We start from the raw sequence: 27853 nt of genomic DNA, 5'->3' as shown, positions 1-27853 counted from the left end.
TACCAGTTACGGAAGGATTTGTATAATGAGCAGATCGTTCTGGAGGCTCACCATCTGTCATGAACGCTGCACCAAAGAGGAGAGCTCCTAGGGCTTGGTTAGATTGAGTTCATGTTTTCCTTTTACCAGGGAAGGTGTGATATTTAGCAGCGTAATACTCGCATTGTGCTTTCTTTAGAAATGAATATTCTGATCTGTGCAGATCTGGACAAAATAGATCAGATGGTTTCCCTGTTGCGGTTGTGCCGCCCACTGAATTTATTTTTCTGATGCCAAAATCCAGCTGGAACTAGAACTTTCTAGCAGTTACTCACAGGGCCTGTGCTATATATAAGTTGATCCTCTCTTAAAGGTTCCTCTCTCTTGCATCACATACTCCTGCTACGAGGACCATACATCATTTGCTTGGAGTTATTCTTTCAGACTGCATGCTACTGGGTGGGGATAGTTGTTTTTACCAGTTCACCTATTTCGCAGCACCCTACACACCTGGAGCGCAATATAATTAAGCCACCATGGTCTTGTTCAGTATAGAGAAGATACATTTACTAGAAACAGGAAATGACTATTAGCTTAGCACACTGAAAGGTCACCAGCTATACTTGGTGTAAATGTCGTCTTGCCTCTGGCCCAGAGTTGGATTAGACTTTCTACCCGGCAGCTCAGCCAAAAATACTAGCTCTGCTGTTCTAATATCATGAAAACAGGCAGCCAAACGAGCTGATGACACAGAATTATTTTAGTTAAAAGTGCAAAATCTTTGTTTCATAACCATGTGTGAGCAGGAGCCCCACTGGAGTTACTTCAGTTAAGGTGAACTGCAAAGGATGGGGCAGACAATCCCCAAAGCTAACGGATATTCCAATAATTAGATTTACCAGACCAGCACAAAACAGCTTCTGTAATACCTCACCGGTTACCCAGAAGCCAACAACAGTCCCCTTAAAGTAACCCAGCCTTAGGCCTCCACCCAGACACCCAAGTCAAATATGGAGGGGATTACTGAAAATTTTATTCATCATATGAAAAAGTTCTACTAATCCCAAAGGATTGGACACATTACCTCGCGGGTTAATGAATATTCCAGATCTTACCCAAATACACGCTTACAGCCAATCCTTATTAACTACACTAAAATTTATTTAAAAAGAAGAGAGTGAGTATTGGTTAAAAGGTCAGTACACATACAGACATGAGTACAGTTTCTGAGATCAGATACATAGTAGAGATGATGAGCTTTGTAGTTGCAAAGAATTCTTTCAGAAATAGTCCATAGGTTATAGTCCAATGTTCATATTCAGGGTGATCCAGGCAGGTCTGGGGATCTCAGCCTTAGGATTTAGGCTTCCCCTGCATGAAGCATCAAGCAGATCTGAGATAAAAAGGATCAGGACCCAAGGGGTTTTTATACAGTTCCAGGCCTTCCCTTGACAGGTCGGAGTCCTTAGGCGAACAATAGGCAATCATGAAGACTTTGAAGTAGACCTGTTTCCTAGTCATCATGGGTAGTTAGCTACATGAATTAACATAAAGCAACTGCCTGTTTTTCCACCATTTGTAGGTGATTTGCTGTACATTTCAAAGAGAGACGAATCCAGTGATATCACTATGTTTACAGTTCATTTAAATGTTTGGAGGTCCTTCTGATCTCTGAATTAACAGAATACGGCATAGACGGGAACTGTTTGATTACATTGTTAACATCTAACAATGTATATGTAAACACACAAAAACACAAACATTATCTACCAAAATGTCCCCAAGGGTTGGATTTGAGTCACACTTTTGTTTTAATGACAAGTGTTGTAGTTGTGATTAGTGTGAGTGATAGTGACAACCAGGCCACCTTTAGATCTCTTTCCATTGTCCTCTGTGTTGTCTCAGGACATCTATATTGAGGTATGGCCCATCCCCGACACCTGCTTGTACTGACTTGTTTTGCTTCTGTGTTGGAAGGCAACGAAAGAGACCAGAGTCAGGCAGCATCAGAAGAGCGTTCCGTCAAAGCGACAGCCACGGACTGGCTAGTTCACTGGTGGAACCAGCCTCCCCAGGAGCCACAGCTAGTTCTAGACCCTCATCTCAGCCCATTATGAGCCAGAGTCTCCCCAAGGAGGTACCAGATAAATGCTCCATCAGCGGCCATGGCAGCCTCAATTCTATCAGCCGGCACTCATCTCTGAAGAACAGGATAGACAGCCCACAGATCCGTAAAACTGTGACTGCAGGCAGGTCAAAGAGTTTCAATAACCATCGGCCCATGGATCCTGAGGTCATTGCGCAGGTAAAGGGGATTGCTTGGCATAAAGGGTTCAGTGAAGTTTCTCTTTTGTATTTGTAAGGGAAGCGTGTCATGATTTTAAACCTTACCCAACTCCTCCTGAGTAAACCACTCCTTAGTGTGGTGCCTCTATCCTTCAGGCTTGGGGAGAGGATTGTGTGTTCCAACCCTTGGCACTTGTCAGCACTTCACGGGTTCATAGACAGATGCTGAATTCCCTGTGCTTGTCACTCACTCCTCTGCTAAGCAATGTGTGTATCCACCCACCTAGTTATTTCCCTAAATTTCTCATAGCGGTTACTGCACAACAGATGCACTGGGCTCGTGTGGGCAGTACAAAGAAGTGGGGAGGTCGCAGATATGCACAATTCAGAGTTTGGCTTTCTGCATTTTTGAGCCATCATCTATTTGTGTTGCAGCTTTTCTTACTGTCTCTGCAGCTGAGACACGGGTTGTAGGATATTTATTGGTATATTTATTTATAATTGGTGGGGCAAGGAAGCAAGAATTTGTGATACCTGTCTCTTTGGCTGCCTGTTACAATCAAATGTTTCAAATTCGAATTGTGGCTTAGTTTTACAGCTTGTATCCTTTGCATTGGATTAATGAAATATTAACCCTCTACGTGTCTAGAATCTAATCCTGTAAACGTATGTCGGGTAAGTCCGTGAGACTGCTCAGATGAGTAAAGATAAATGGATGAATCCTTTACTAAATAGAAACTTCTGCACATTTATTATTCTACAGTTTCAAAGGTTTGGGTATGTCCATCACCAAAAGTTGTACTCTGATTCCAAAGCTGTCAGCAAAATATTAAAGAAACCAAATTCCAGGGCATGAGAAAAGCAGGGTATTCAGTGTCAATTTTAAACCCTTTCACCAGTTGAACAAGCTTGTTGGACTGTGGTTAGATGTTAGAGGCATATGTAGTAGTGTAATCAAAATAAAAGCAGACTTGCCCCATTCTTCTATTTTCATAGTGCTGTATTCTGGTACTTGTAGGTTTCAATGTGTGGTAAAAAGCCACCTTCAAATAAAATGGTCTTGAAGTTTTGATTTCTTTAGACAGGTGTTTAAGGAATGTGGTCGGGTGTCCAACCAGTGTATACACAGCTGTTCCTTAACCCTGCAGAGATGGTGTTCTGCATTTGAGACCAAGTCAGCATACATGACAAGGAGAGGGAAATCTCCCCTGTTCTGTTTTTCTGCTCAGCATAGAGGGAAAAGGGGCTTTGTTATTAGTTCATCTTTAAACCCCCCTACTATTTTGTATCTCCCTCCATCTTACCTTTGACATGAGCACTTTTCTCATAAAATCCTCATCTCTATGCACAAAATCTCTCCATCTCTTGCATCTTTGGGACAGTAATGACCTATGTCAATAGAAAAAATAATCAGAAATTCACAATGAAATCTGAGCTTGCACTGTCCAGAACTGACCAGTGCCAGAACACATCACAGAGCAAATCTAAAACACTCAGATGCTTGAAGTAGAACCTAGATTGCAAGGAGTGAGAGCAATGCAGATAAATGGGTAGGTATTACAGGCTCTAGCTGACTTCCTCCTACTCACTGGATGATCTCCCCTTGCCCCTTATTCCAAACTGTCGATATGTCTACACATGCTTGCCCTTGCCAGCTGTTTTCAGTGTGTGGTGGATCGATCTAAAGCTAAGGAACACTTGGCTTTCAGGTTACAAAGTCAACTCTGAGATACACAAGAAGGCCAGTTTCTACAGTCTTCTGGAACAAAAAGTGACATGATTTCAAAAGCACCCCAAAAGGCGTGGGTAGGTGAAAATGAATAAAACACCTTTTTACAGGCAAATCAGTGGTGGTAGATATTTTATACTTGATATTGGATTATTGTAATGTAAACATGGGCCTTTTGCCCAGAATCCAAGTGAATATCTATTACATCCTCTGGTTTTTGTTTTTTTGGTTTTTTTGGGGGGGGGAGGGCGGGGGGGGGGGGTGAGAGGGCTATATTTTGTCCTTGTAGTTCTTCGGCCTGCTCTGTTCTGTGAGATGGTAATGTACAGATCTCATTGTCTTGACATTTTTTTTCTTGTGAGGTTTGGTTGACACAAATCAATCTTTGTCTTTCAATTAAACTGTCACTTTTTTTCTCTTCAGTCTCTTCTTGCCACAATATCAAGTCCAGTAATTCATAATTCTCTAGTGGAAACAAAAGTTTTTAAAAATTGGCTGCATTAAGTGAGTGCTCCCTTTCATGCCACATCATGTCAGTTCAGACACTAATAATAATCTTACCTTTTTACATATCTTTCATAGTTGTGTGTTGCTTAAAACCTGTTTGGTCTTGGTATATGGTTGGAGGTGTCAAGCCACCGTGTCTGGTTCTCTCTACCACTCCTTGACTGATCTACCTCCCCCTGCACCTAAAAAAGCTACCAAGGAAGCTAAAAAGTTGTAGCTAAACTGACTCCTGGAAAAGCTAAACCATTCTACACTCCCATGAATTCTGTTCATGGACAGACTCAATGGACTCCAACCCATAGCTGAGGTCTTAGCAAACTTGTAGGTCTCCATATAGCTGAGACTAAAACCCACTGACTTATCGGTCTCACAAAGTTCTCTATACCTCCTGGTTACTACCTACACTATTATGTAAGCTGGAAGGGAAATGCTGACAACTTGTATTTTACAAATGTCTCCAATATCTTTTATGGATTTTAAAAGCTCAATATGATTTACAGGTCCAGTGCAATGTCTTCATGGGGGATACTAGCCCTTGCATATGTGCAGATCCAATGAGATGGATAGGTAACCCATGCAAATTCCAGCATCGTAGGATGCTATCACCCTTAAAAGATGTAGGAAGCAGTGAAAGGCATGATTTCATCCTTTCAAGGAGTTACTCTCCACAGTACCATTGGAGGATTATCCTTCTGTTTATCAAAAAAAGAAAGACAAGAATAGATCCATATCAATTGAAACTGCAGGTTTTTTTTCTCTGTAGTTCAGCCTAGGAGGGATTTTGTGTGTGTCTTTGATGGCCTGGTGAAAACATAAGAGAATTCAGGAATAATAAAGCATAAAACTAGCCTTGAAAAAAATTACTTGATTAGTTTCCCTACTGCTGGTTAATGTTATATCACTAACTGTTTTCTATATGTGCAGCTAAATACACAGTCAATAGTCCTAGCATGTACAGTCTAACACTGGTTTTGCTTTATGGTAATTAAAGTCTATTAACCCTTAGCTGCTGCTGATTTGCTGACGCCTGGAGCTGAAGAAAAATGAACTGTCTCTGCAATTGACTCCTACAGAACTGTGTGCTTGTTAATGTGTATCTAGCCCCTGCGATCATTTCAGTCTTTTTTAAATCTTTGCAGGACATAGAAGCTACCATGAACACTGCTCTGAATGAACTGCGGGAGTTGGAAAGGCAAAGCAGCGTAAAGCACACACCAGATGTTGTCCTCGACACCCTGGAGCCTTTGAAAACCTCCCCTGTTGTGGCACCCACCTCAGAACCTTCCAGCCCTCTGCATACTCAGATTCTTAAGGACTCCGAACCCGCATTCCAGCGGAGCGCCAGCTCTGCTGGTGACATCCCATGCGCCTTCAGGCCGGGGAAGTCTGTCAAAATGGCCGCCCAGGTTAAACCTCCAGCCACGAGGCCGAAGCCTGCAGTTTTCCCCAAAACAAATGCCACGAGCCCCGGTGTTGCTGCTTCCGCATCTCAACAGCCTACTGACAAGTCCTGTACTGTCTGAACGAGAAGCCCCACTGTGGATATAATTTTGTTGTTTCAAATGAGGGGACTATATTAAAGACGTGAAAATTCCTATTTAACTAGTTTCGGACTTCTGCTGAAGGTTAGTTTGTAAGTTGTGACTGCCAGGAATGCTCCCTGGGAGCGAAGATGTGGGTAGTTAAGCCTCGCCACATGCACACCACATCAGCGTACCTTGCTTATGAAATACAGACAGAAAATAGAACATCAGGTCACTGTGAAAGTGGTGAGGCCAACACAAAGGACTGATGAATTGATTCTCAGTTTATAGTTGATGCCTTGTTCGTGTTTGGCCACTGAGAGAAGTACTCAGTGGTGCCATGTTCTGGATACTGGTGTAATGACTTATATATATTCAATTACCACAGGGAAACAATCCAATAGATTTTAGTCTACTGCATGTTTTGGTACCACTAGTTATGTGGAGCTTGGACATGCCTGATTCTTGTGCATTATTACATTTCCAGCTGGTGCCACTGCTGTGAAGGGTCTGTCTCGATTTCCATTACATCCTTTCTCTTTCAGCAGTCTTAGCTCTTAGCCATGTCAGACTCTCCCCTTGACTGAAAGTTGTCATGACAAATACTCAGCTCTGGAACATGAGTTCCGTGTTGTGTGTTGGTGCAGATTTAAATAAAGCAAATCTATTTCTGAGTTTGAGGAGGGAAAAAAATATAATTGCTGAGTATGGCCACCGTGCAATTGTTTTGGTGCTCCCGTATTTAAAAGCAGGTTTGTTCTTTTAAAATGAAACTTTCAGGGCGTTGGACTATAATGCACTGTGTGCTGTTCAGTGGGAACTTGGAAGGTGGAATGTAAAAACGAGTTACCTTCTGAAAACCAGCTGCTGTGCTCTCACAAGCGTGGCATTTCCTAACCTGATCATAAGTTGAGATGGGCTGAAACCGAAACCCCAGTTCTGAACATCCCTAAAGCTGGATTGTGAAAGTCTTCGCAGCTTGGCCCTGTTTTTGATTAGTAAACACTTCGTTCTATGGCTCTCATGACTATGAACTATTGTGGAGGACCTTGGCATAAGGAGAGTGGTGGGAACATGCTCTATGGGTGATTGGCAGTACACTGTCCAGCTCATAAATTGCTTGAATACATATTTCTACAATAAATCATCATGTCTCCAAGCGATTCTGCTGACAAATTAGTGACTTCTTAGTATATATGTGTGTGACAGACTGTGACTGCTTCAGCTGCTAGCAGGCTATATGGACTCTTCTGTACTTTCATGGCAATATATTTTCCGGAATGCTAGCATATATTTAATGAATTAAAAAGGGGGGGGGGGGCCATAAAGGCACATGCTGTGTTAAGGTCATGGGTCTCTCAGCCCCACCAGACCAAGGGATCTTGCAACTGACTTTCCATCCTTACCTCGCCCATCATGCCCAAATATTGCTGGAGTCTGACTAGTCCTACCGTTTCTGTTCTCGTAGTTACTCAAGCAAGAACGACATAAGGAAGGTGACTCTCCCCACTCTAGTTGAGTGTCCTTTGGTTTTTTTGGGCCTGAATCACACCTGAACTTTGTGGTTTAATGCAGATTGTGATTTTTAATGAGCATTGTAATAAAAACAAGCTATGTTGTATCTCTAAGAACGAGTTGGCCTTAAACATCCACTTCTAATTCCTTTTAAAGGAGGTTACTTGGATAGACCCTGTTTTTCAATCTCTTTGAAAGAGAAGAATTTTTTGTATGAGTGCTTGTGTAAAAAGGACTGATTTTCTCTGTGACTTAAATTATGGAGACATGAGAAGTTCATGGACTACAGGAGAAAGAAACCCCTGAAAAAGATTTGTTGGGACCATTTTAATTGTTTATTTCCTTAATTAACATTTAACAACCCTTATCTTTTTGGAAACACTGCACTGTGTGTGTTACTTCTGTCAGATCTTAACCTGCCCATATCAAAGGGAATGAAACCCAACTCTGACCAGCTCATTTGCTCTCAGGTTCAGGTGGACTCCTAACACCAACGAATCTCAGTCTCTTTTTGGAAACTAATAATTTTAAAAAGCAGCTAGTGATTTATTTTTCACTCAGACAAAGCTTTGTGGCAAATATTTTATTTTGGGGGGATCATGACCGGCCAAAGGGAATGCATGTCACTACGCAGGGAATGAACAGAACAGGATCTCTTGGTAAATTCACTTTCACTCACTCTTTGCAATGCCTTATTTTTTTAGTTTATTTTATGCGTTGCATTCATGTTAGCAAGGGATGACATCCAGCCATACAAGGCATCTTAGGACAAGATCTCATGTCTTCAAGGCTCACAAAATGAGTGGAAATAAGGTTTAAAAAAAACAAACTTCAGGTTACTCGAACAGCCATTGTCTGCGTATGGAATTACTATGCCAATCTCTCACGACCACAACACTGGGAAGATCCTACTGACAAGAGGAATAAGAACTTATAATGATCAACAATATCCTGTGCAAATCAACTGGAATTTCAGTATGCACCGTGACTTACACTGAAAACGTACACCTAGCAACATGGCAGTCTGAAGGGCATCTTTTCTCTTCCATGTTGTCTGGGCCTATCTAACCAGCATGAAACACATAAACAAGTCACAAGTGGTTTTTCTGCTTCATGCTATGAACTTTGTGGGGCAGGAGGAGTCTGCCACAAAGCGTGACTACCATTTGTTGAGAGAGGGAAAACTGGAAAAGACCGTGCCTGAAACATGTCCACTGGGCATCCTACTGAAGAGATCAACATGGCGTGGAGAAACAGGACACTGTGTGTTGGGTGGGGAGGTTTCTATGTTATTTCACAGAAGAAATATTAGATCTTCAGAGAGATGCAGTTACGTGTGTGTGTCAGATTAATGGTATATCCCTTTAAAGAAAAGAAGCGTTGATAACTGGAATAATGTATGTCTGCTTGGTAATACTCTGTAAGAACATAAATCTGTCACTTATCAAATGATGGATTAGAATAATCCAAAGCAAAACTTTTAAAAATAAAACACGGTTTCAGGTGATGGGTCAGTAGTCTCCGCAGCACCAACCTGGTATTTTTCCCATCCCCAGTTGGGTGTTAAGCAATGTGCTTTAATGATGGCTAAATTTCTGCCTCTCTCTGGTAATATGAGCTCTATAAAATTAGTCTGTGTCAAAACAATGAGACATGATGAAAAAATGTTCACTTTATCTGTACTGGATGTTTGATTGCAAAGAAAACCATTAGATAATTACAGTACACTGTGACAGTGCAAGAATTCTCCTGAATATATTTTGATGCCTGTTTAAAAGTAGAGAGTCTTCGGGCTTCCTATGAAGAATACCTCATATGGTCTTTTTTAATGTAAGTGTGTTCTTACACATTTCTGTGTTCAGATTACAAAGTCTGACAAACTCAAAATCATAACACTTGAGAGTTCAGACAGGAAATTCTATCCCTTGAGCCTCCGCATCTTGTTATACCTCGGTATCGGGTAAATTTTATCACTAAGATACATTCCCCACATCAGGGAGAGCTCTGCAATATTGGACAAAGAGATGGGTTAAAGGTGGAGTTTTAGTCTTCACTCTGTTTCTTTTGTGTGTGTTGGTCAGAACTTCAACACTTAATGGAACATGGAGTGGGCTTTGGGACATAAGGGTGGGTGTGTGAGAGCTCGCTTGAATTTTTCAGCAGAAGTATGCTTCCCTAGAGCAAACACGTCACAAATTCTGTATATATGTGTCTACCTGATCGGCTGAACTGGCTCTGTCAATTAGTGAAACACACATTGTGGCTTTTTTAAGGTAGATTATTTCCCCAGGAGGGTATAATGCTCTAATAAAGTAGCTGGGGATGGGTAAATATCTATTTAGACAGTTGGTTCAATAGATCTCGGCAAATGATGAACACTCTGGCCCCAGTCCAGGAAACCAATAAGCATGTGCTTAACTTTAAGCATGTGAATAGTCTCTTTGAAGTTGAGAATGTGCTTGTTGATTTGTTGGATTGGGGTCTTATGGACTCAGCACTTTGTAGGATCGAGCCCTGATGCCATAGGGACTTGTTCCAAAACACAAATATGTCCTCCTTGGGCCATGTGCCACCAGCTAGGAAAACTGTGAAACTAAAATGAAAATAAAAACCCAGAAACAGGCTGCGGGGAGCGTTCAGAATGGAAACTAGTTTTAACATAATGTTTTGTTGTTGTTTTTTTTTAAAAAAACCTTTCTGTGAAATCATCTGGTATTGGCTGGACATCCCATGTATGTATCATTAGTTACCAGGAGACAGGTAATTCATGGGTGTCTTTAGTGAACCAGTAAAAGAGACAGGACTTCACAAAAGGAAACAATTCTTAAACGTTAGGAGTTAAAGCTCATTCTGTGCTGAATGCTTCCTACGTCTGGGCAAGAGGAGGCAATAAGCACTTGGTGGTGAGTGTAATTCCACTTTGGTTTCAGCCTGACAGATCATCTCTCAAGGTATTTTCTCTCCCACATCATCTCTTTCTATGTGCAACCACTTGTACTGGGAAATGATACTTGACCCACCCTCTTGTGCCCACACAAAGGCTCAAGGGAACCATTATAAACAGTCTGCTGTGAAACGCACAAATTACTGGGTGTGCAGTAGCTGCTTTTCAAACATTCACCTCCGCCTGTTCCCATACAAATACCAAGAAGGAGATGAATGGATTTTTTCCAAAGCTTCGATCTAAGATTGCATTTCAGTTGATCTAGCGGGAGCCAAAACAACTGTTTTTAAAACTGGAAAATTTGGAGTTTCTCATGCTGTACCTCCAGTAACATTGTTCAGGGCAAATGGATTTCCAGTTTTCCAAAAATGGATTAACAAGAGGAAGAGTCCTTTCTGTGCAAATACTGGATAGTCCAAGCCTCAGTGCAGGGTAAATATTCAGCAGTTTGCAATGGAAATTAGATGGACCCTTTATTTTAGCAGCTCTGTAATAAGTGAACTTCACCAGCCTTTCTCTAGAGGCAGAGTGCTATAATCTACATAAACTGAGTTCCCTGGAACTGGGCTCGGAACATGCCAAACTGCTGGAGCAATACTTGTAAGCAACAGGTTCTTTAAAAGACCAGCTATGTGAAACGTAGCCAAAATAGGGCAATGGATGAAACTGTCTCTTACAAATTTAAACAATATCAGTGATGTCTTGATTCTACTGTATGTAAGAAAGTTTGATTGCAATCCAGCAATCTTTTTAAAAAAAAATCTCAATCTCACAAAGGTGGGCTAGGGTTTGTACAGTGCATTGTTCTTTGTTTTTTTATTAACAGCCGCTGTTTAATGGGTTGGGATGAAATGTTCTTGTTAAGGCAATTTCCATTGTTTCATGTCTTCTACACCAATATATATATGGTGTACATATTTACTTTTGAAAAAATTGTGTAAAATTGTACTTTGTATATACAACTATGTACAATATGGAGGTACATCTTCTTCCCCTTTTGGTACAGTCTTGTACAGTATTAGGGGAGTACATGTGTTGGAATTGGTAAAGCCGTACTGGAGGAAACAATGTATCCGTCGTTATTAGCAGTAGTTTTGGAGAAATAAATGTTTTGGGTATGGTGGAAAAGCTGACCTACAGACTATAAATGATGGATGTGAGTATAAGTTGGAGAGAGAGAGGCTGCTGGCAAGGATGAGACCATGTGGGGTGGGGCGGTGGGGCTAGCCAGGAGCGCTGTACTGACTTGTGGAAGATTTGGAGTTTTCGTTAGATTCAAAATCAGTGTAAGAGAAGACTGGCGAAATTAAGTAGCTGAGGAAAGTTCACAAAGCTTCAGTAGGAATTCTTCCCATCCACGGATCTCTTACTACCGGGGTGAGTAAGCAGCACCGTGCACATTTTTGCAGTTGGGTGATATGAAAGCACAGGCAGGTGGAATGACTTGCCCCAAGTGATCAGCAGAAATGGTTGCAGAACCCAAAATTGTTGATTCGCAGTTCAGTGCTCTGTCCATTGGATCACATTGCCTCACAAATGCAGCCGGAAGCATCAGAAAATCCAGCCCATGGTCTTTTCTTCCTTGCACCCATTATAAGATGCTCACAAGATAAGCATGCTCTTGTCCAATCCCCCCTCCCTACGTATGGACTAGTAGAGAACGTCCTTCTCTGGAGTGGAGTCTGAATTACACTTTAACACGACGTATTGAGGAGCTACCGAATCCGCTGCTATCTAGTCCACTGGCAGGCTGCATGTGAACCACGTCTCAAACGTGGGCAGCAATAAGTCTGCTCAGCAGGCCACTGACTGCAGGCATCAGTCCTCAGTGTGCAGCTGTAATTCAGTTCCTAGTCCAGCCAACTGGGAAGGAATTGAAGTGTGTGGCAGTCATTCTGCATGAGGCAGATGGCTGTCTAGAAGAGGAAAGTCTCTGGGAGTGTTGGGAATGCTGTGTGCATGTCTCTGGATTATGCTTCGTGCCACAAGAAGCCTGCAGTGATATTGCTGTCAGCGTAATCACTCGACAGGAACGGACAGGAGAGCAAATGCTTGGGAGACATTACTGCGGGGGGTGGGGCACATTACTGCGGGGGGGGCACAGGGAGGGTAGGAATACAGTGCTGCTATTTCTGCTGTCTGCATCGCAATCCTCATACTGGCATTTTATTGTTCTTGTAAGATCTCCCATGCTGCTTGTGCGTAGGGCCTGCTGCTTTCATATGTGCAGTACGGGGCAGCAGTTTCTTGCATTGCAGACCAGCAGTAGCCAGTGGTGTAGTCTGTGGATGCCTTTTTCCCATGTGATAGGGCGGAAGTGATTAACCACCAGATTCTGGTCTCAGGGATTTTAATGGAACCATGATTTCTCCTTAAAATTGCTGGTGAATGCCAATGAGCTGTTCCTTTTCATCTGTCAGGTAGAGGCAGATATTTCAGGGCAGAGTAATTTTGATTAAAAAAAAAAAGGTGCAAATGAATATGCAAACAATGCATGACCTTCAGGCTCCTGGCAAGGTGCCACAGGCGCTCAGCTTTGCAGTTCTGTACATTTCCAAGAGACGTCTGTGTCCTGTTAAGAGCCACCTCCCAGTTCCTGTTTTCTGTCCGGTTACTCACATTATGGACCTATATAGTTGCAGCCTGTTCTTGATCTTGATCTATACGACCTTGAACTCCACCACGGCTCCATTTAAAAAGAAATATGTCACCATGGGCCAGATTTCCAAAAGATCTGGGTTCCTATTTAGGCACCAAGAATAAATGGCCAGATGTTTCAAGATGGCAGAGTATGTGGGGTGCATTTCAGTTGCTTTGTCAGACTTACAAAATCGCTTGGAGGTATGACACTCAGAGCCACTGTGTGCTGAGCCCTTGAGAAAATCTCTCCCTAGTTTAGCTGCCTAAATGGGAATTGAGCTGGTGTGGGTGCTGAGCATTTGAATATCTGGACCTACAAGGAGAGTTGTGTGATACTTATAGAGGATCTAAGCAAAGAACCTTCCTTCCATCTAGGAGCATAGTCCCTTTTCATCAGGTGCAGGAGGTGCCAGCAGCGTTGGGTTCCTCTAGAAGGTCGTCATTCCAGTGGGAACAGTTGTAGAAAGATCAGCTCCACTTCTCGCTGCAAGAGTGGGCTAGCTCCTCTCCCAGTGAGGGGAGAAGCTGTGGCTAAGACTGGGAGCCAGGTTCCCCTCCTGCCCCCTTCCCAAACTCCATAGACCCACCCAAGGAGTTGGTAGCTTCTCTTCCCACCCTCCCAACTGCAGCATTCCAAGGTGTTCCACATGGTAGAAACTAATCACAGTGGAGTGACACTTCACTGCAAGCACGAGGAAGCTTGACTGCAAAGAGTGAAAGTCACTGAATTGCACTGAAATCAGAGCTTTCTGATCCGTTTCAGTAGCAGCATGATGCCAACTCCATTGACTTCACCAGGAAATCTATTGACTTCACTGGGTTTTGGATCCGGCCCACTCAAAAGGTCTGCTGTATGTAGTGATAGTCCAGTGTACTGGCCCAGCACTGGCAGCTTTCAAAAGCTCTGCCTGTGGCTGTGTTTTTCCCCTATTGACTGACATACCTGGAAGGAGGCAAGAAGGCCAGCCGGACACTCACAGCAGGGAGAGGCTGGGAAAGGAGCATAAGGGAGTGTTTTGTCTTTTCTTCTAAGTGGGTTCTTTGTAATGTAAAACTATTTATTTTTAAGACAAGTTTATGCAGGGCTATATGCACCCCAGTGGGTTGTTTCGATATAAAGCATGACTGAAAAGACCCCGAGCGATTGATTGTATTGCTATATACTTAATGATGTTTATAGCCCTGTAGGTATTCACACTCCTACTGTGTGGGTTTTATTTTTTTAATGGATTCCATTTGAAATAAGAGTAAAAAGTCTGAATATTGCCTTAGGTTCTTCTGGGCATGCCCTCCCTGTTTCTAAACCAGTGATTCTCAAATTTTTGTATTGGTGACCCCTTTCATACAGCAAGCCACTGAGTGTGACGTTCCCCACCCCCAATAAATGAAAACCACATTTTTTTTTATATTTAACACTATTATAAATGCTGGAGGTGAAGTGGGCTTTGGGGGATGAAGGCTGACAGCTCGCAACCCCCCCCCCCCCACGTAATCACCTCATAACCCCCTGAGGGGGTCACGACCCCCAGTTTGAGAACCCCTGTTCTAAACTGACTTCCTGTCCAGAATCTATTGCTCCGCCCCCTGCTGAGTGCCCTTGGCATGCCTAAAACCAACAAAACCAAGGGCCTCATCTTGCAAGATAGTATTGTAGGACTGGAAGGGACCTCGAGAGGCCATCTAGTCCGGTCCCCTGCAGGACCACTAGGCTCTAAAGGTGCTCAGCACCTCACCAAGTTGGGTCCTAGTGTATTTTCATGTATTGTCAGCCAATGTGCTGAAGCTTCTTGGTTCTCAGGACAAATGTTTCACCAGAGCCCCATTTAGGGTAGTCTACAGAGGAAGAGTGCTCTTGTGGTTAAGGTGACGGACTTAGAATTGCAAGCTCTGGGTTCAGTTCCCAGCTCTACAATGGATTCAGTGTGATCTTTGGGCAGGTCATTCTAGCTGACCGTACCTCAACTCTCCATCCCTATTTCCACAGCTCACAGGGCTTTGACTTGACATTTAATTAAGGTTTGGGGGGCATTCAAATACTATGGGAATAGGACCACATGTTGAGAGGTCTGATATCTGCTCCTAGAGAACAGTACAAGGTTCTTCTAACAGGTTTTTGGAGGTTAATCATCAGCATGGAATCTGAGTGCCTAAATCAGAAGAACATGCAGAGTAAACTGCAGTGAATCCACTGAGGAAAAGGTTGATTCAGAGCCTCCAAGATTTCTTGGTTCCCAAAAGCTGGTGAATTTCAAACCTGGATATCACAAGTCTTTCCAAACATGTCTCCCTCCAGGGGCTGTTTCCTAGCTCTGCTGGCCTTGAGCTCAAGCACAGGGAAGAATTTTATTTGTTAATGGACACCCAGGCTGCTAACATTTGCATGTTTTCTCCGCTTCCATCCAGTTTAGATTACACACCTGTCTGGGAACAAACAGGATTGGATGAAGCATGAACTCCTCCTGCAATGGGCTGATTAAAAAATGCTTCATCTTGCTGGTGGTCTCATGGAGAGGAGGGGCTCAAACTGCCACTGGGGGAAAGGGTTTGGCTGTGTGGATCGTGAGTTGGAGTTTATGTTTTCAATATTTTGTTGGGGAAGGTGAAATCCCGTCAGGTTTTTGTAATTATGGGATAAACATCTTCTTTGATTAGGGTCCAAATAGTTAGTAACTTAAAGTAGGGTTTGGTGTGGGGAACTGAGGGGTGTTTGGTGTTGAACCAAACCATTTTGTGTTGTGCTGGAAGTCAGCTGGGTGCAGCTAGTCATGGACGCAATCATGTGCTGAACTCTCATCAGGAGGGAAACTGGCTCCCTCTGAAACTACTGGGGCCATGGAGGGTGACACTGAACCCCAGCAAGACCCCCTACATCTACTTAATCGGTGTTGTCATCCCATGCAACTTCTCTCTAACACAGCCACTGTATGGGCAGGAAAGTCAAGAAGCTGGGCATTTTTCTCTCGTGGATTAGTGATCTAAATCACAGCGTGCTAAATGGAAACAGCATAAACCAGACTAGACACCCCAGTGAGTAAAGCAATAATTGTATGCTGGGACACCCGCTTCCTTTGTATCTCAAAGCTCTCTCTTCTACAGGTAAGAACTTTTCTCTACTATTGCTGGAAACCCTGGGCTTGTCTCAGAAGTACAAGGGCTGCTTTGCAGCAAGGTGGAAGAGTCTATTGCCTGGTTTAACCTAATTGGTAAGAGACCTTAACTGAGGAATTTTTTATGGTGTGTCTCTTTGTTGATTCAAGAGAGTCCCTGGTGGATGTCATCTGATCAGTTTGCGTTCCCTGCATGGTTCTGTCATGCTTTTTCTGTTACAATAAAGCCTCTGGCCAGGAACCAAAGCAGGCCTATGTGCTCTTAGTGAGCTAGGCTCTGACTTGGGCTGTGCACTCGCATAAGGGAGTAGGAACCTTCCCCATACCTCTCCAGGAGCCACTTGGATTTTGATCCAGCAGTGTAGGAGAAAGTGGGACTATTTGTTTGGCTACTGCTCCTCCCATGAGCAGGTGGCTGGAGAATGGGTGGAGCGTTGGCTCCACCCCTCCTACTCACTGGCCATTGTAGCCCAGCCAGTTCCAGGGTGGGTAGGAGTCTATTGCTGCTGCCCGTCAGCAAACAATGAGAACCTTCCAGGAGCGAGGAGGAGCCTGGCAGGAAAGGAGTGCTAGAGAGGGACGGGGCCAGTGCACCCAGGTTGGAAAAACTTCCTAGGCTGGGGCATGGGGGGGAGAATTCCCCGGACAAACGGCCTGTAGCACAGCTGTGTTGTCCTATGGGGCCCATCCCGCAAACTCTAGTGCCGTGGGTGTTCAAGGGCAGGGCTGGAATAGGGCAGTCCCAATGCACCTAGCACCGCAGGGCCACCGGTAGGGCTGTTTGGACCCCTGGAGCATCTGATTCCTGGCATCTGTCTTCCTTTCTTCAAGGTTATGGTCTCTCCCACAGTGCTGCTCAGCGCTATGGGTACAGTGATAGCCTAGCCCCACGGACACCCCCACACACTCCATCCCCAAAAGGAATTCAGATGGAGAATGTACTGTAGGAAACAGCCTTGCACTGATCGCCGGAGAATGTACTAGGTGCCCTGGCAAGTCATTTCCGTCTCTGCCTCCCAAGATTCTGCTTAGCACCCTGTATTTCTGTGCCACGGGACACCAGCCACCTAACAATCACACTTACGTTTGCAAATGTTGCCCCTACTATGATTACAAGTCGCCCCTAAGGTGACTCTCGACTACTGTCTCTTTGCTAACGTCAAAACAACGAGAAGTCCTTGTGGCACCTTATAGACCAACAAATTTATTTGGGCATAAGCTTTTGTGGGCTAAAACCCACATCATCAGATGTCGTTTCTTTCCCGCAGTTTGGTTTTGTGCATTCGACAGCACGGGCAATGATGGAGAGCAATTGTCTTTTGCCTTCCTTGCATCTTTTTGTTGTCGTTGACTCCAGGGTAAAGTGGGTGCTAAAAACTGTGCCCCCTACCCACATTGCTGACACACATGGAGATCCTGCACGTGCACAGTACCTAGTGCAACAGGACCGGGATCTCCCTTGAAGCTTCATGGTGCTAGGAGAATACCAATAATGATTGTTCTAGGCAGTGCGGGTAGCCGCGCCTGTAGTTATGGCTGTATATAACATAGGGCCTGATCATGCCCCATTGAAGTCCGTGGGAGTGGGCCCGAAACCATTTGTAAAAGGTCTAGGCTTCCAAGCGAGCAAGTGGTGCCCTGCAAATCCTCCCTTGTCATCTGTCAAAGAGCCCCTGTGATGTACTTGGCTTTCCAAGGCACAGAGGCGCGGCACTGGGACCGGGGAGACTCCATCCCCCACAAGCTCCATCTCGGCAGCAGGGAGCCTGGGCTTTTAAGGAAATCAGGCTCCTTGCTGCTAAAGTCCTCTTCAATAAATCAACAGGCTGATTGAATTGAACATCCCTTTCATTTTTATGAATCTTCAATTAGTCTCCATTGATTTCCAGGGGCTCAGGTGGCTCCTGGCACACACCTTTTTTTTTTAGCGTATTGGATACACAAATAAAAATGATTTTTGATTCTCCGTTAGAGCTGTTGCTGTCCGATGACATTGACTCAGATGCTGTAATCTCTTAAAACCTTTTAATCAGATCATTTATCGCAGCTTGGGCATCAGGGGGGTTGGAACCCTTCCTCCCCTCTCCAAAAGCACATTTGATTTTATTTGTTTCAGTGAAAAATAAATGAATTGGTAAATGACAAGTGAAAGGCCAGGTGGGGGAATGTTCCTAGCTAGGAAGCTAAGAGGTGACTAAGTAGTGGAGGCTCCAGACCCATTTAGAAAGAGCTTCTGTAGCAAGGAGGCTGGGAAAGGTGTGATTCCCTCAGAACCGTGGGGAGATGCAGACCTTTCAGCAGGTTCTCCTCTGTTTTTATGAGCCTGATTCTGCCACCTTTCCTCCCACTGGCGTGGCACCTTACCATGTGAACAGCCCTGGTGAAATCAATGGGCCGGGACTACTGTCAGAATAAAGCACTACTCAATGCATGGGAGGGTATTGGGACCTGGCCCCAGGCCTCTCTGCTGAGGATACCTCATTAAAGCCAGCTCTTTCTCCTCTAGTTACAAATGTAAATGAACTGGGCGTTTTCCCATTCTGTGAGATTCTCTCCTTCGACTTACAGCGGAGGTTACGCTGACTGGAGATCTGCCATGTTTGGGGCCCCCAGCCTTGGAGGTGAGCTGGGAGGTGTGGGCAAGGGCACATGTACCTCGCACTGAGATTCACTTGCCATTTGCATGGGATGGTTTAGTGGCTTGAGCACAGGCCTGAGATCCAGGCTCTTTAGGGTTCTAATTCCAGTTCTGCCAGTGAAAGCCATGTGCGACCTGGGGCAAATCACCTCCCCGCTCTGTGCTTTGGTTCGCCCCTCTCTAAAAGGAGAAATGCTGACGCTCGGGGGTGGCGGGAGACTTAGTTCATGTGAGTAAAGCACGTTCAGGGTGGAAAGCGCTGATGAGGGCTGAATGGTGTCACGGAGTTGGCTGTTCCAAAGGAGGTGAATGCTCCTGGGGGCTAGTAGTCGCGAGGGTCTAGCTTTGCTGTCTTACAGTTTGGTGCTGGCGGCCGATGGGGCAGGACCTTGGGGTGATTGCTGAGAGGCCCCTTCTGGGTGCTCCGAGTGTACGATGTGAGACCTAATAAGATATTTGGCCTGTTGCAATGGATTTTTGCAGGTTGCAGTGTCTCTCTTCGTTCCTATGTGTACAATTCCTCTAAGGTTTTCCTACCGAAGAGCACGTGCAAAGCATCGCATTGGATGTCAGATTTCATCTGCCTCATTGGTCTGGATGTCTGGTCTCCGTGCGTGTCCCCACCAAGGGCCAGGACGGGGCAGGTCTGCGGTAGATGTAGCTGGAGCAGGTGCCACCACGGACCGAGCCCTCACCATGTGCCCTGGGGTGTGCAGGACAGAAAGAGATGTGGCCCTGTCCCTGGAGCACTTGCGATGTTAAAGGACGGCAGAGTGCAGCCTAGACTGAATTGAATAGACCAGACCAGGAGGGATGGTGGGCGCAGCACCCAGCAGTCTCCTCGCTCCTCTGTGGGAGGTGGATCGGCACTGCGGGCCCTGGAGAAGATGGGCCTTTAGAGCACGGGTGGGGATTGCAGGCCTGACGCTTGCCTCTTCGGGCCCAGAGCTGGAGAAGGCCGCAGGCAAACGCCCACCTTCCTTCCTCCCGCTTTATTTTTGAACCTCTACCGCCACCTTGTGGAGTGTCACTAATTCAGCTTCGGGGAAACGATTGACAAACCCTCTCCCCCCACCCCGCCGCCCATTATACTGTACCACTGCTGCCAGTATGTGAAAGGGGGACCCCTGAGGTCTGTCTGAGAGAGTTTCACCTTGCTTGGATACACTTTATCACTGTGTTTGGAATTTGACTCCCTGTGTCTATTCCTGCTCCAAGGGGCAAGCTGCGCCGTAGCATGATCTCAATGGTCTCAAGTTGCAGTGGGGGAGGTTTAGGTTGGATATTAGGAAAAACTTTTTCACTAGGAGGGTGGTGAAGCACCGGAATGCGTTACTTGGGAGGTGGTGGAATCTCCTTCCTTTGAGGTTTTTACAGTCAGGCTTGACAAAGCCCTGGCTGGGATGATTTAGTTGGCGTTGGTCCTGCTTTGAGCAGGGGGTTGGACTAGATGACGTCCTGAGGTCTCTTCCAACCCTAATCTTCTATGATTCCTTTCTCCCAGAGCTGGGCATATGTTAAGGGCTGTTATAAAGAGGACAGTGATCAATTGTTCTCTATGTCCACTGAAGGGAGGACAAGCAGTAATTCATGCTTAATTTGCAGCAAGGCTGATTTAAGTTGGTTATTAGGAAAAACTTTCTAACTCTATAGAGATAGTTAAGCTCTGGAACAGGCTTCCAAGGGAGGTTGTGGCCGTTCCATCGTGGGAGGATTTTAACAGGTGAGACAAACACCTGTCAGGGATGGTCTAGCTTTACATGGCCCTGCCTCAGTGCAGGGGGCTGCACTTGGTGACTTCTCAAGGCTTCTTCCAGCCCTACAGTTCTATAATTCCATGGTTTTTTCCTCATTGCTTTCTGATGACAGGTTTACAATTGTTTCTGATCAGTAGAAGGAATTGAGCATCTGGTTCAGATTTGATGCAGCATTGTGGTGGGGGTGGGGGTGGTAAACTTTGCACTGTGTGGAAAAACCACAAGAAAAGCTTTAAAGGTGAAAGAGCAGAGAGTGAGCGCAAAGATAAGGGAAACTTGGATCTAGTCCCTAACTTTCCCAGAGCTTGGGGGAAACTGGATCCATCCTGTGAAACACCAGCGCTGGATCCAAACATGGTGGGTGTGTTGTAGTGCTCAGACGTTCTGAACAGGGTCAGAGGCTCCCCGTGCTCAGCACTGCACAGTGTTCGATGAGGTCTGTGCTCTGAGGATCTTACAATCTAATCGTAACTTCCCAAAAGTTTGAGGGATTTTTAAACCTGAAGTTGTAGCTTGGGGCCACCTCTGATTGAAGGGGGCATTTGTTCCTCTGCTGGGTCTGGCTAGGCAGAGCTGTGTTCTCAAAAGAATAGGGAATTGTAGAAGGACCTCCAAATAGGCTGTTTTTTTGCTGTTACAAAATATATTTTATTTGCTTCCTTCCTCTCGGTCTCATCACCACCCTTAGTTCAAATCCACAGAGCCATATGTGAAAGCCGAGGTAGTGTGAATAGTCAGAGGACACGAAAGGCGCTTGGTTTTGAGTGCTCTGACTTTAAATGCAAGGGTTTTGGTTGCTCTTCTGAGCTATGGGCTTGGGTCACATGATCACCACTGGAATTTCCAAGCCCGGGTGTCTGTCATTGAAACAGACAGGCCCCTGTTCATTGAACATGTCTGATGTTCAGGATCAGCTCAGGTAGTCCGTTCATTGGAGTTTTGGGAAGCCAGATACAGGAAGCCATTGTGCATGAATTGGGCTCCTTGACAAGTGTGTGGTGGTTATGGGGAGCCCTCAAGGCAGTAAAAGGAAAGGAAAGCTGATCCAGTGGTTAAAGCACAAGACTGGACGTCTCAGCTGGCATTTTTACAACGGCATGAATACACAAAGGGTTTCCTCTGGTGCTTTGTAAAACTGTCTGTGTGGCTTGGAAATACACTTTTGTTTTTAAAGTGCCTGCATTAGCCACTAAACAGGTGCTCTGTCCCTGGAAGTTGAATGCAGGCGCAGCAGTCTGCAAAGCTGAAGTGGGTGTTCTAAATAGTCATGTGAATGTGAGCATGAAACACTGTATTCTGGCTTTGTTAATATCACTGTGCCCTTGGGCAGGGTTGCATGAGAAAATTGCTGTGGGAATTTCCCTTCAGACTCTTTACTGGTAGAAGCCTCTTCCTTATGTTAACTGCGGCTCACTCATACACTCTGTGCAAAGTCACGAGAACAGAAACAAACTGCAAACTTTTTTTTCATGGGTAGCAGTCCAGATACCCCAGGTACACAGACCAAGATCTTTGTCTGCTTTGAAGGAATAACATGGAGCAGCCCATCCAGTGTGTACTGTGCATATTTGGTTTCAGAAGTGGAGTGAATTTAAAACTAGCTTCCAAAATCAGTTTGGGGGCTTTAGTTGAACTTGGTAGGACCTGCAGATCTGTATTAAGTGATGTCATTGGGTGAGGTAAAATAAAAATGTGATTTGCAGTGGGGCAAATACAATGCCCCCCTGATGTTTGTAGCAATTGACAGGATTAGTGTTCTTCAGGGTGCAATTTTGACTTAAAGCATAATTTTAAGACATGAATTTCTATTGAGAGTCCTATAGTGACAGTACATCACATAGTCTTTATTGAGTTGTTTTATTCCAGCATCATCCAGAGAGAGCCCCCTTATGCAAGGTGCAGTACTTAGATGTCGTGAGAGAGCATCTGTGCCTCAGAGAGGTTACAAATGAAATAGAGAAGACATACACAGGAAATATTACTCCCAGTTTACCGATAGGAACCTGAGGCACAGAGAGACTAAAGTGATTCGCCTAAAGTCACAAAGAGAATTTGTCAGTGTGAGAGCCAGGAATTGAACCCAGATCTGCTGAGTCCCTGTCCACAGGATTAATCCTCCTGTGTGTGTTTGTATGGAATACAGACCTCAACATTTTTGTTGCTTTTTTAAAAAAAAAAAAAAGGCAAGGATTATCCTTAGGGTTAGGGAAGGGCTGTTCCCCCCACCACCACCCATTTTCATAGCTTCTGATGGGATAATTATTACAGAGTTGTTAAGGTGAGGGAGCAGAATTTGTACCGGGCTGGTTTAACTTTTCATGACAATTTTTTGTGTGTGTGTGTGTGTCTGAGAGAGAGAGAGAACACTGCACTGGAGATGAACTTCAGTTCAATGGCTTGACAGGCAGGTCATGATTTGGTCCCTTTTGCTTTTACTGTAAGTCCATCAAAGCAGGGAACAATGATTTGCATTGATGTGCGTCAGCTCAGTGAAAAGGGGTACTGTGTCGATGCTCGCAATGTGTTCAAATGACAAGGGAGAAACTGGACAGTGTCCCTTTAAGAGAAAAAGAAAGCAGGAAGTCTGAGCAGAAAGAAAGTCTCAGCCTGGACTGCGATCCATCCCTGTCTGTGTGGGGTCCCTGTGGCTGCTTTCAAGTGAAAGCTTCTCCCACACCATGGCTTCCAACCTGGGCACTTAAGGGTTTTCATTGCATACGTTGCTTCTGAGCCAGCTGCTGTCTTCAGGTGAGTGGGAATTTCCTTTCATGTTTGTACAGTCTGTCTTGCAGATGTAAAGAGCAAGGTAAATGCTACGGAATATTCCTCTCTTGGCATCTACGCTGGCTTTGTTACACTGCATTATGCTTAGGGTGGTGTATGGAAACCCCTGATGTGCAACCAGGATTACAGATAGTGCTGGGGTGTGTGCGTGTGTGCATTTTTGTAGCATGGTATTATGTTGTAACAATAGTGAAATGCATTGTTATCCCCACTTGCATGTGATACAGTGTGAGACCAGGACAGTGAGAGAGAGATGGATCATGTGCTGGTGACAGCTGCGAAACGAAGTCTTGGGGTGGGGGGATGAGAAACAGAGGGAGACTAGAGGTGATATCCCCAAGATCAATACATATTCTATGCTGGACTAGAGCAGAACTGGCTTTCTTGTTCAGGGTGTAAATTCTTTACTGTTAAATCATCTGGCATGATCTGATAGACCATGTTAATCCTGGCAAGAACATCGGCGGGCTCACTTGCTCTTTTTAGCCACTTGTACCTTGAGAACATTTCTGTATTAATATGAGGATTCGCCAAGACTCTTCCTCATTTTCTTTTCTGGGTGCTGATCTAAGGGAGCCTGTAGAATTAGATCAGAGGATGCTCCAGACATATGTGCCCGCTCCCATGAGTGAGGGACCGGGTTTGTGTCCTTTTCGGTGAGCCACGTTTTAAAGAAGTTGATTTAGTTTGAAGAAGGTCCCTATCTCCGATCTTAGGTTTTGTGATCTATTTTTGCCTGGAATTTTAGAGCACATGCCAGGAGAGCGCAGGCCAGAGGGTGCTGCACTGCAGGTGTCCTCCATGCGGCTCGGCAAGCTCACTTTACCATGGACTTGTAATGTTTTGGCTACTCAGACTCTGGACATCTCCTAAAAACAGAGCTGGAAGGGATGATTTCCAGTTTGGAGAAGCAGGCCGTGCACATGGATTGGCTAATAACTGTCTACTTCTATTCCAAGGAGAGCGGGGATGCATCAAGCACTTGGCGAATTATGTGTGTACATCTTTGCCACTGAATGGGGTGAAGGGCAGCTGCCAGGAAGACAACAGCACTGCATGATGGATGCGGTATTTGGGGTGGGAGGAAGCAAGTTCGGCTCACCACAGCAGGACAGACACCTCTGCAGTGGAACATGGCAGCCATTTGTCACCAATCAATTCTGCACAACCGCTTTCACCTGTAGGGAGAGTGAGCTGATGAGTGGGGTTGGATGGGTATCCTGCTGAAGCCCTGAGCGCTGCTTGTAAGAAGCATCATGTGCCCATCCGCTTCCCATTCCCTAGGGGGTGGTCACCTGACTTCCAAACTGAGTTGTCCAGCCGCGAATACGCCTCAGTTGGCATCATCATGTGAGGGCACAGCGTCGAAGCGTGTGCTTGTGCACCCTTTCCTAGAACAACTAGAGGTGGGCACAGGAGACAGAACTGCAGGCGTACAAAATTCAGGCATGTTTGGACATGGAATTTTGGTTCAGCTCTTTGTCATGACTGGTTTGGGTGCGTAACTTGGATCTGGATCCCAATTCGGATGCTGAGCTGTTGCCCAGTGTCCCCTCTGCCCATGTGCAATCTCACCTGCCACTCTAGCCTGGGATGTCCCACTGTGGAGTTTGACACAAGCTCATTTCTAATAACCACATGAGCTTGAAGGTTCACTGTAATGAAATGCTGCTGCTGGTAAGTGAGATTTGAACGCTGAGCAGAGACAGCGCTATGTCTGGGAATTTTTTTGCTTTCTGGGCAGGAAACTGAGTGCTTCCTCTTTAACCCGTGGCTGTGAAGCTGGTGTTGCAATCCTATAGGCTTCTGTTCTTACAGCTGGGAGGTGCCTCTTACCTTGCAGCCCTCAATGCTTAGTATTTTCCTTGCATCAGTCAGTGTTTCGTTACCAGCCTGAGTGGCTACTGGCTGGGTTTCCCTGCACAAGGTTCCCAGCTCCGTCCTTACCCAACTTCTCCCATCCTTTCTGAGCTCTGCTTTCGTGCTGTTTGTAGAGGGCGGTTGGTGGCTGCTTTTTAAGGGAGACAGAAGGACTCCACTTTATCAAGAAACAGCAGAAGAGTTGGGGGCGGGGGGCAGTGGACACAGACAGGAGAATGGGTGGGGCGAGGTGGGTCAGTAACCCCTGAATAATGATCTGCTGCTAGAGATGGATTGTTCCTCCTTATGCTGATTGGTATTGTCTGTGCACCACTGACCTCTGCTGGACAGAATCCAAACTCGGCTGTGTGTCAACTCTCATCTCTTCTGCTGACCTCTGATGGAGATTCTCCGACAGCTGCAGTGGCAGCAGGCTGGGCTTTAGCCCATAGGGATCAGACTTCGCTGCTGTGAGGTTCTGTGTTGGTTCAGTGACACCCGTGCAGTAGTAGGTATGGCTGGCTGTGTTACAATCAGCTTCTTACGGAAACGGATGGGAACTGAATCCTCCAAGCTGTGGGGGAGGTTCATCTCCTTGTCCGGGCTGTGTGTGTCTTGGTCCCACCTCTCATTTCAGGGAGCAGGAGAAGTGGAACGAGTGTTAGAACAGCAGGGAGGCATGTGAAAGCGCACTGGGGCTGGGCTGCCGGGGTTGTCTGTGTGTGTAAACGGCTCTTTTCCTCACAGACTTGTCTTCTCCTCTCAGCCTCACAGCTCAGAGGTGAGCTGGCCTCATGCTGAAAATGCAGAGCACGCCCAACTACCTCTGGAACACGGATGATGTGCTGGGCCAAGGGGCTACAGCCAGTGTGTACAAAGCCCGCAGCAAGGTGAGTGAGGGGCACAGGATGGGAAGCCTGAGCTGATTCGGTTGTTTACGGGCAGTACATGGACCCATGTAGGCTCCAACTCGATTCCCTTCCAGTCTGTCCAACCTGGTGGCTCACCCCCCCCAGTGACGTAAGGCCAAACCTTCTCTCAACAACCAACCCTTCTCTGATCTTCCAGCTGCCAAAACCTCCCGATCTGTGACATGCTTCCAAACCCACCCTCAAATTCCCAGGTGACAAGCACCCCAACCCAACTCCCCATAGCTGCCCCCCCAGCTGGAGCTACCAAGCCTTCCTCTATGTGCTCACGCAACCTGCTGCTCTCAGTTGCCAAACCCTTGGCATGCCCTTCTCATCTCAACTATGCGTAAATGAGTCCTGGGTGGGTGGTTTCTATCACCGTCACTCCGTGTCCTGTTGGTACCCTGCAGCCATCGCCTCACGCTGCGCAGCCCGGCGAGCAAAGCCAGGGTTGATCTTGTGTCCGTACAGTTGATCATCATTTTACATTCCCTGCACTGCTGTCTTCTGCAAGCGAAGACAGCAGGCTGCAAAATCATCCAAGGCAGTTGCTTGTTATAACCTGATCCAGGCCAGTTTTCATTCGGATGCTGACTTAGGCCATGGTTTTCAAGGGGTAATTTAGAGCAAGGACATGATTGGGTTTTTCAAAATGCCTTGGCTTATCTGTACTCCCATTCTATCCCCATGGTAAAACTCCCTGTAGCCTTGGGGGAAGGGAGAGCTAGGCGAATGCAGAACGTTTCTGAAAATGCCACCCATAATCATTGGAATGTATCGTGCATGAGTTCTAGGATATTAACCCACTGGGATTGGGCCAGATGCTGGTCAGCGTCTCTGCTCTTTGAAGTTTATTCAGAGCGTTTTCTCACTGCTCAGTTCAGAGAAGGGCTTTGGAAGGAGATTTGGTTTAAAGGATGGTTTATAATGTAACCCACTAACTCTCGTGGAGGAGAGACGTGGGGTGATGGTTTCAGGTCTCGCTGGAGCTGTTTTACAGAACTGAATAAACATAGCTTTGCAGTGGAGAGAATGGGTGAACCCCACAAAGAAACGAACACATTGCCAGGATCGTTTGCTTTCCAAACTGCAATGTACTAACCATGCCCGAGCTATTCGGTCAGGACAGGAACTGCATGAGGGCGCCAGGCTGGGTATGAAATGGGGAACAGAAGGAGGGAGAGAGTCAAACAACCAGCTACTGTACTGCAGCCTGTTGAGTGTGTTAAACCCAGGGGTACTCTTGATCTTGCGGGGAGATTTTAAGATGACACAAAGGGGAATTTGATTTTCAATGAGAGCTGGGCATCTAACTTCCCTTTCCGCCTTTTGAAATCCTCCCCCTTAATCCTTTCATTCCCACCTGGAAACTGAGCTGCCTTCTGGTTTCGTTTTGATCGTCCCCTCTAGAACAGAACGTACCCACACTACAGAGCATGTGTTGTCCACTAACCTGTTTTCCTGGCGGGCTAGCATTCCAGCTGGGGGCTGCTCTCTGAATTTGTCCTGTTCCTTTTCTCCTCCTTGCCCAGAGATCAGGAGAGCTGGTTGCTGTGAAGGTCTTTAATAATGCCAGCTACCTGAGACCACAGGAGGTGCAGATGAGAGAGTTTGAGGTGCTGAGGAAATTAAACCATAAGAACATTGTCAAGCTGTTTGCAGTTGAAGAGACT

At 45.6% G+C, this 27853-nt stretch overlaps 2 protein-coding genes and 1 long non-coding RNA gene across 9 annotated transcripts in view; 2 read left to right on the top strand and 1 right to left on the bottom strand.

Moving 5' to 3' along the window:
• Positions 1–11611, top strand: part of SRGAP2 (SLIT-ROBO Rho GTPase activating protein 2) — a 209083-nt gene extending 197472 nt beyond the window's left edge. For 4 of the 5 annotated variants that reach the window (XM_048826403.2, XM_048826402.2, XM_048826401.2 and 1 more), the window contains 2 exons: positions 1957–2284; positions 5641–11611. In XM_048826403.2, the coding sequence (XP_048682360.1) occupies positions 1957–2284; positions 5641–6024 (712 nt within the window). In that variant the 3' untranslated portion in view covers positions 6025–11611. The remainder of the gene's footprint in view (positions 1–1956; positions 2285–5640) is intronic. The other variant, XM_048826404.2, reaches the window with a different exon arrangement.
• LOC142069751 (uncharacterized) lies at positions 991–27717 on the bottom strand. Its single transcript, XR_012665705.1, has 2 exons — positions 27634–27717; positions 991–3654 (listed from the first exon to the last, which is right to left on the bottom strand). It is a non-coding gene; the product is annotated as an uncharacterized LOC142069751 (long non-coding RNA).
• IKBKE (inhibitor of nuclear factor kappa B kinase subunit epsilon) overlaps positions 23226–27853 on the top strand; it is a 32742-nt gene continuing 28114 nt past the window's right edge. The window contains exons 1-3 of one of the 3 annotated variants that reach the window (XM_048826932.2): positions 23226–23373; positions 26036–26159; positions 27713–27853. In XM_048826932.2, coding sequence (XP_048682889.1) covers positions 26064–26159; positions 27713–27853 — 237 coding nt within the window. In that variant the 5' untranslated portion in view covers positions 23226–23373; positions 26036–26063. Of the gene's footprint in view, positions 23374–25273; positions 25782–26035; positions 26160–27712 lie in introns of those variants that run through there. The other 2 variants (XM_075122008.1, XM_075122007.1) reach the window with 2 other exon arrangements.

Source organism: Caretta caretta, chromosome 21, assembly GCF_965140235.1.
Source record: "Caretta caretta isolate rCarCar2 chromosome 21, rCarCar1.hap1, whole genome shotgun sequence".
NCBI lineage: Eukaryota > Metazoa > Chordata > Testudines > Cheloniidae > Caretta > Caretta caretta.
Note: the sequence above shows the minus strand (reverse complement) of the source record. Positions and strands in the feature narration are given on the sequence as shown.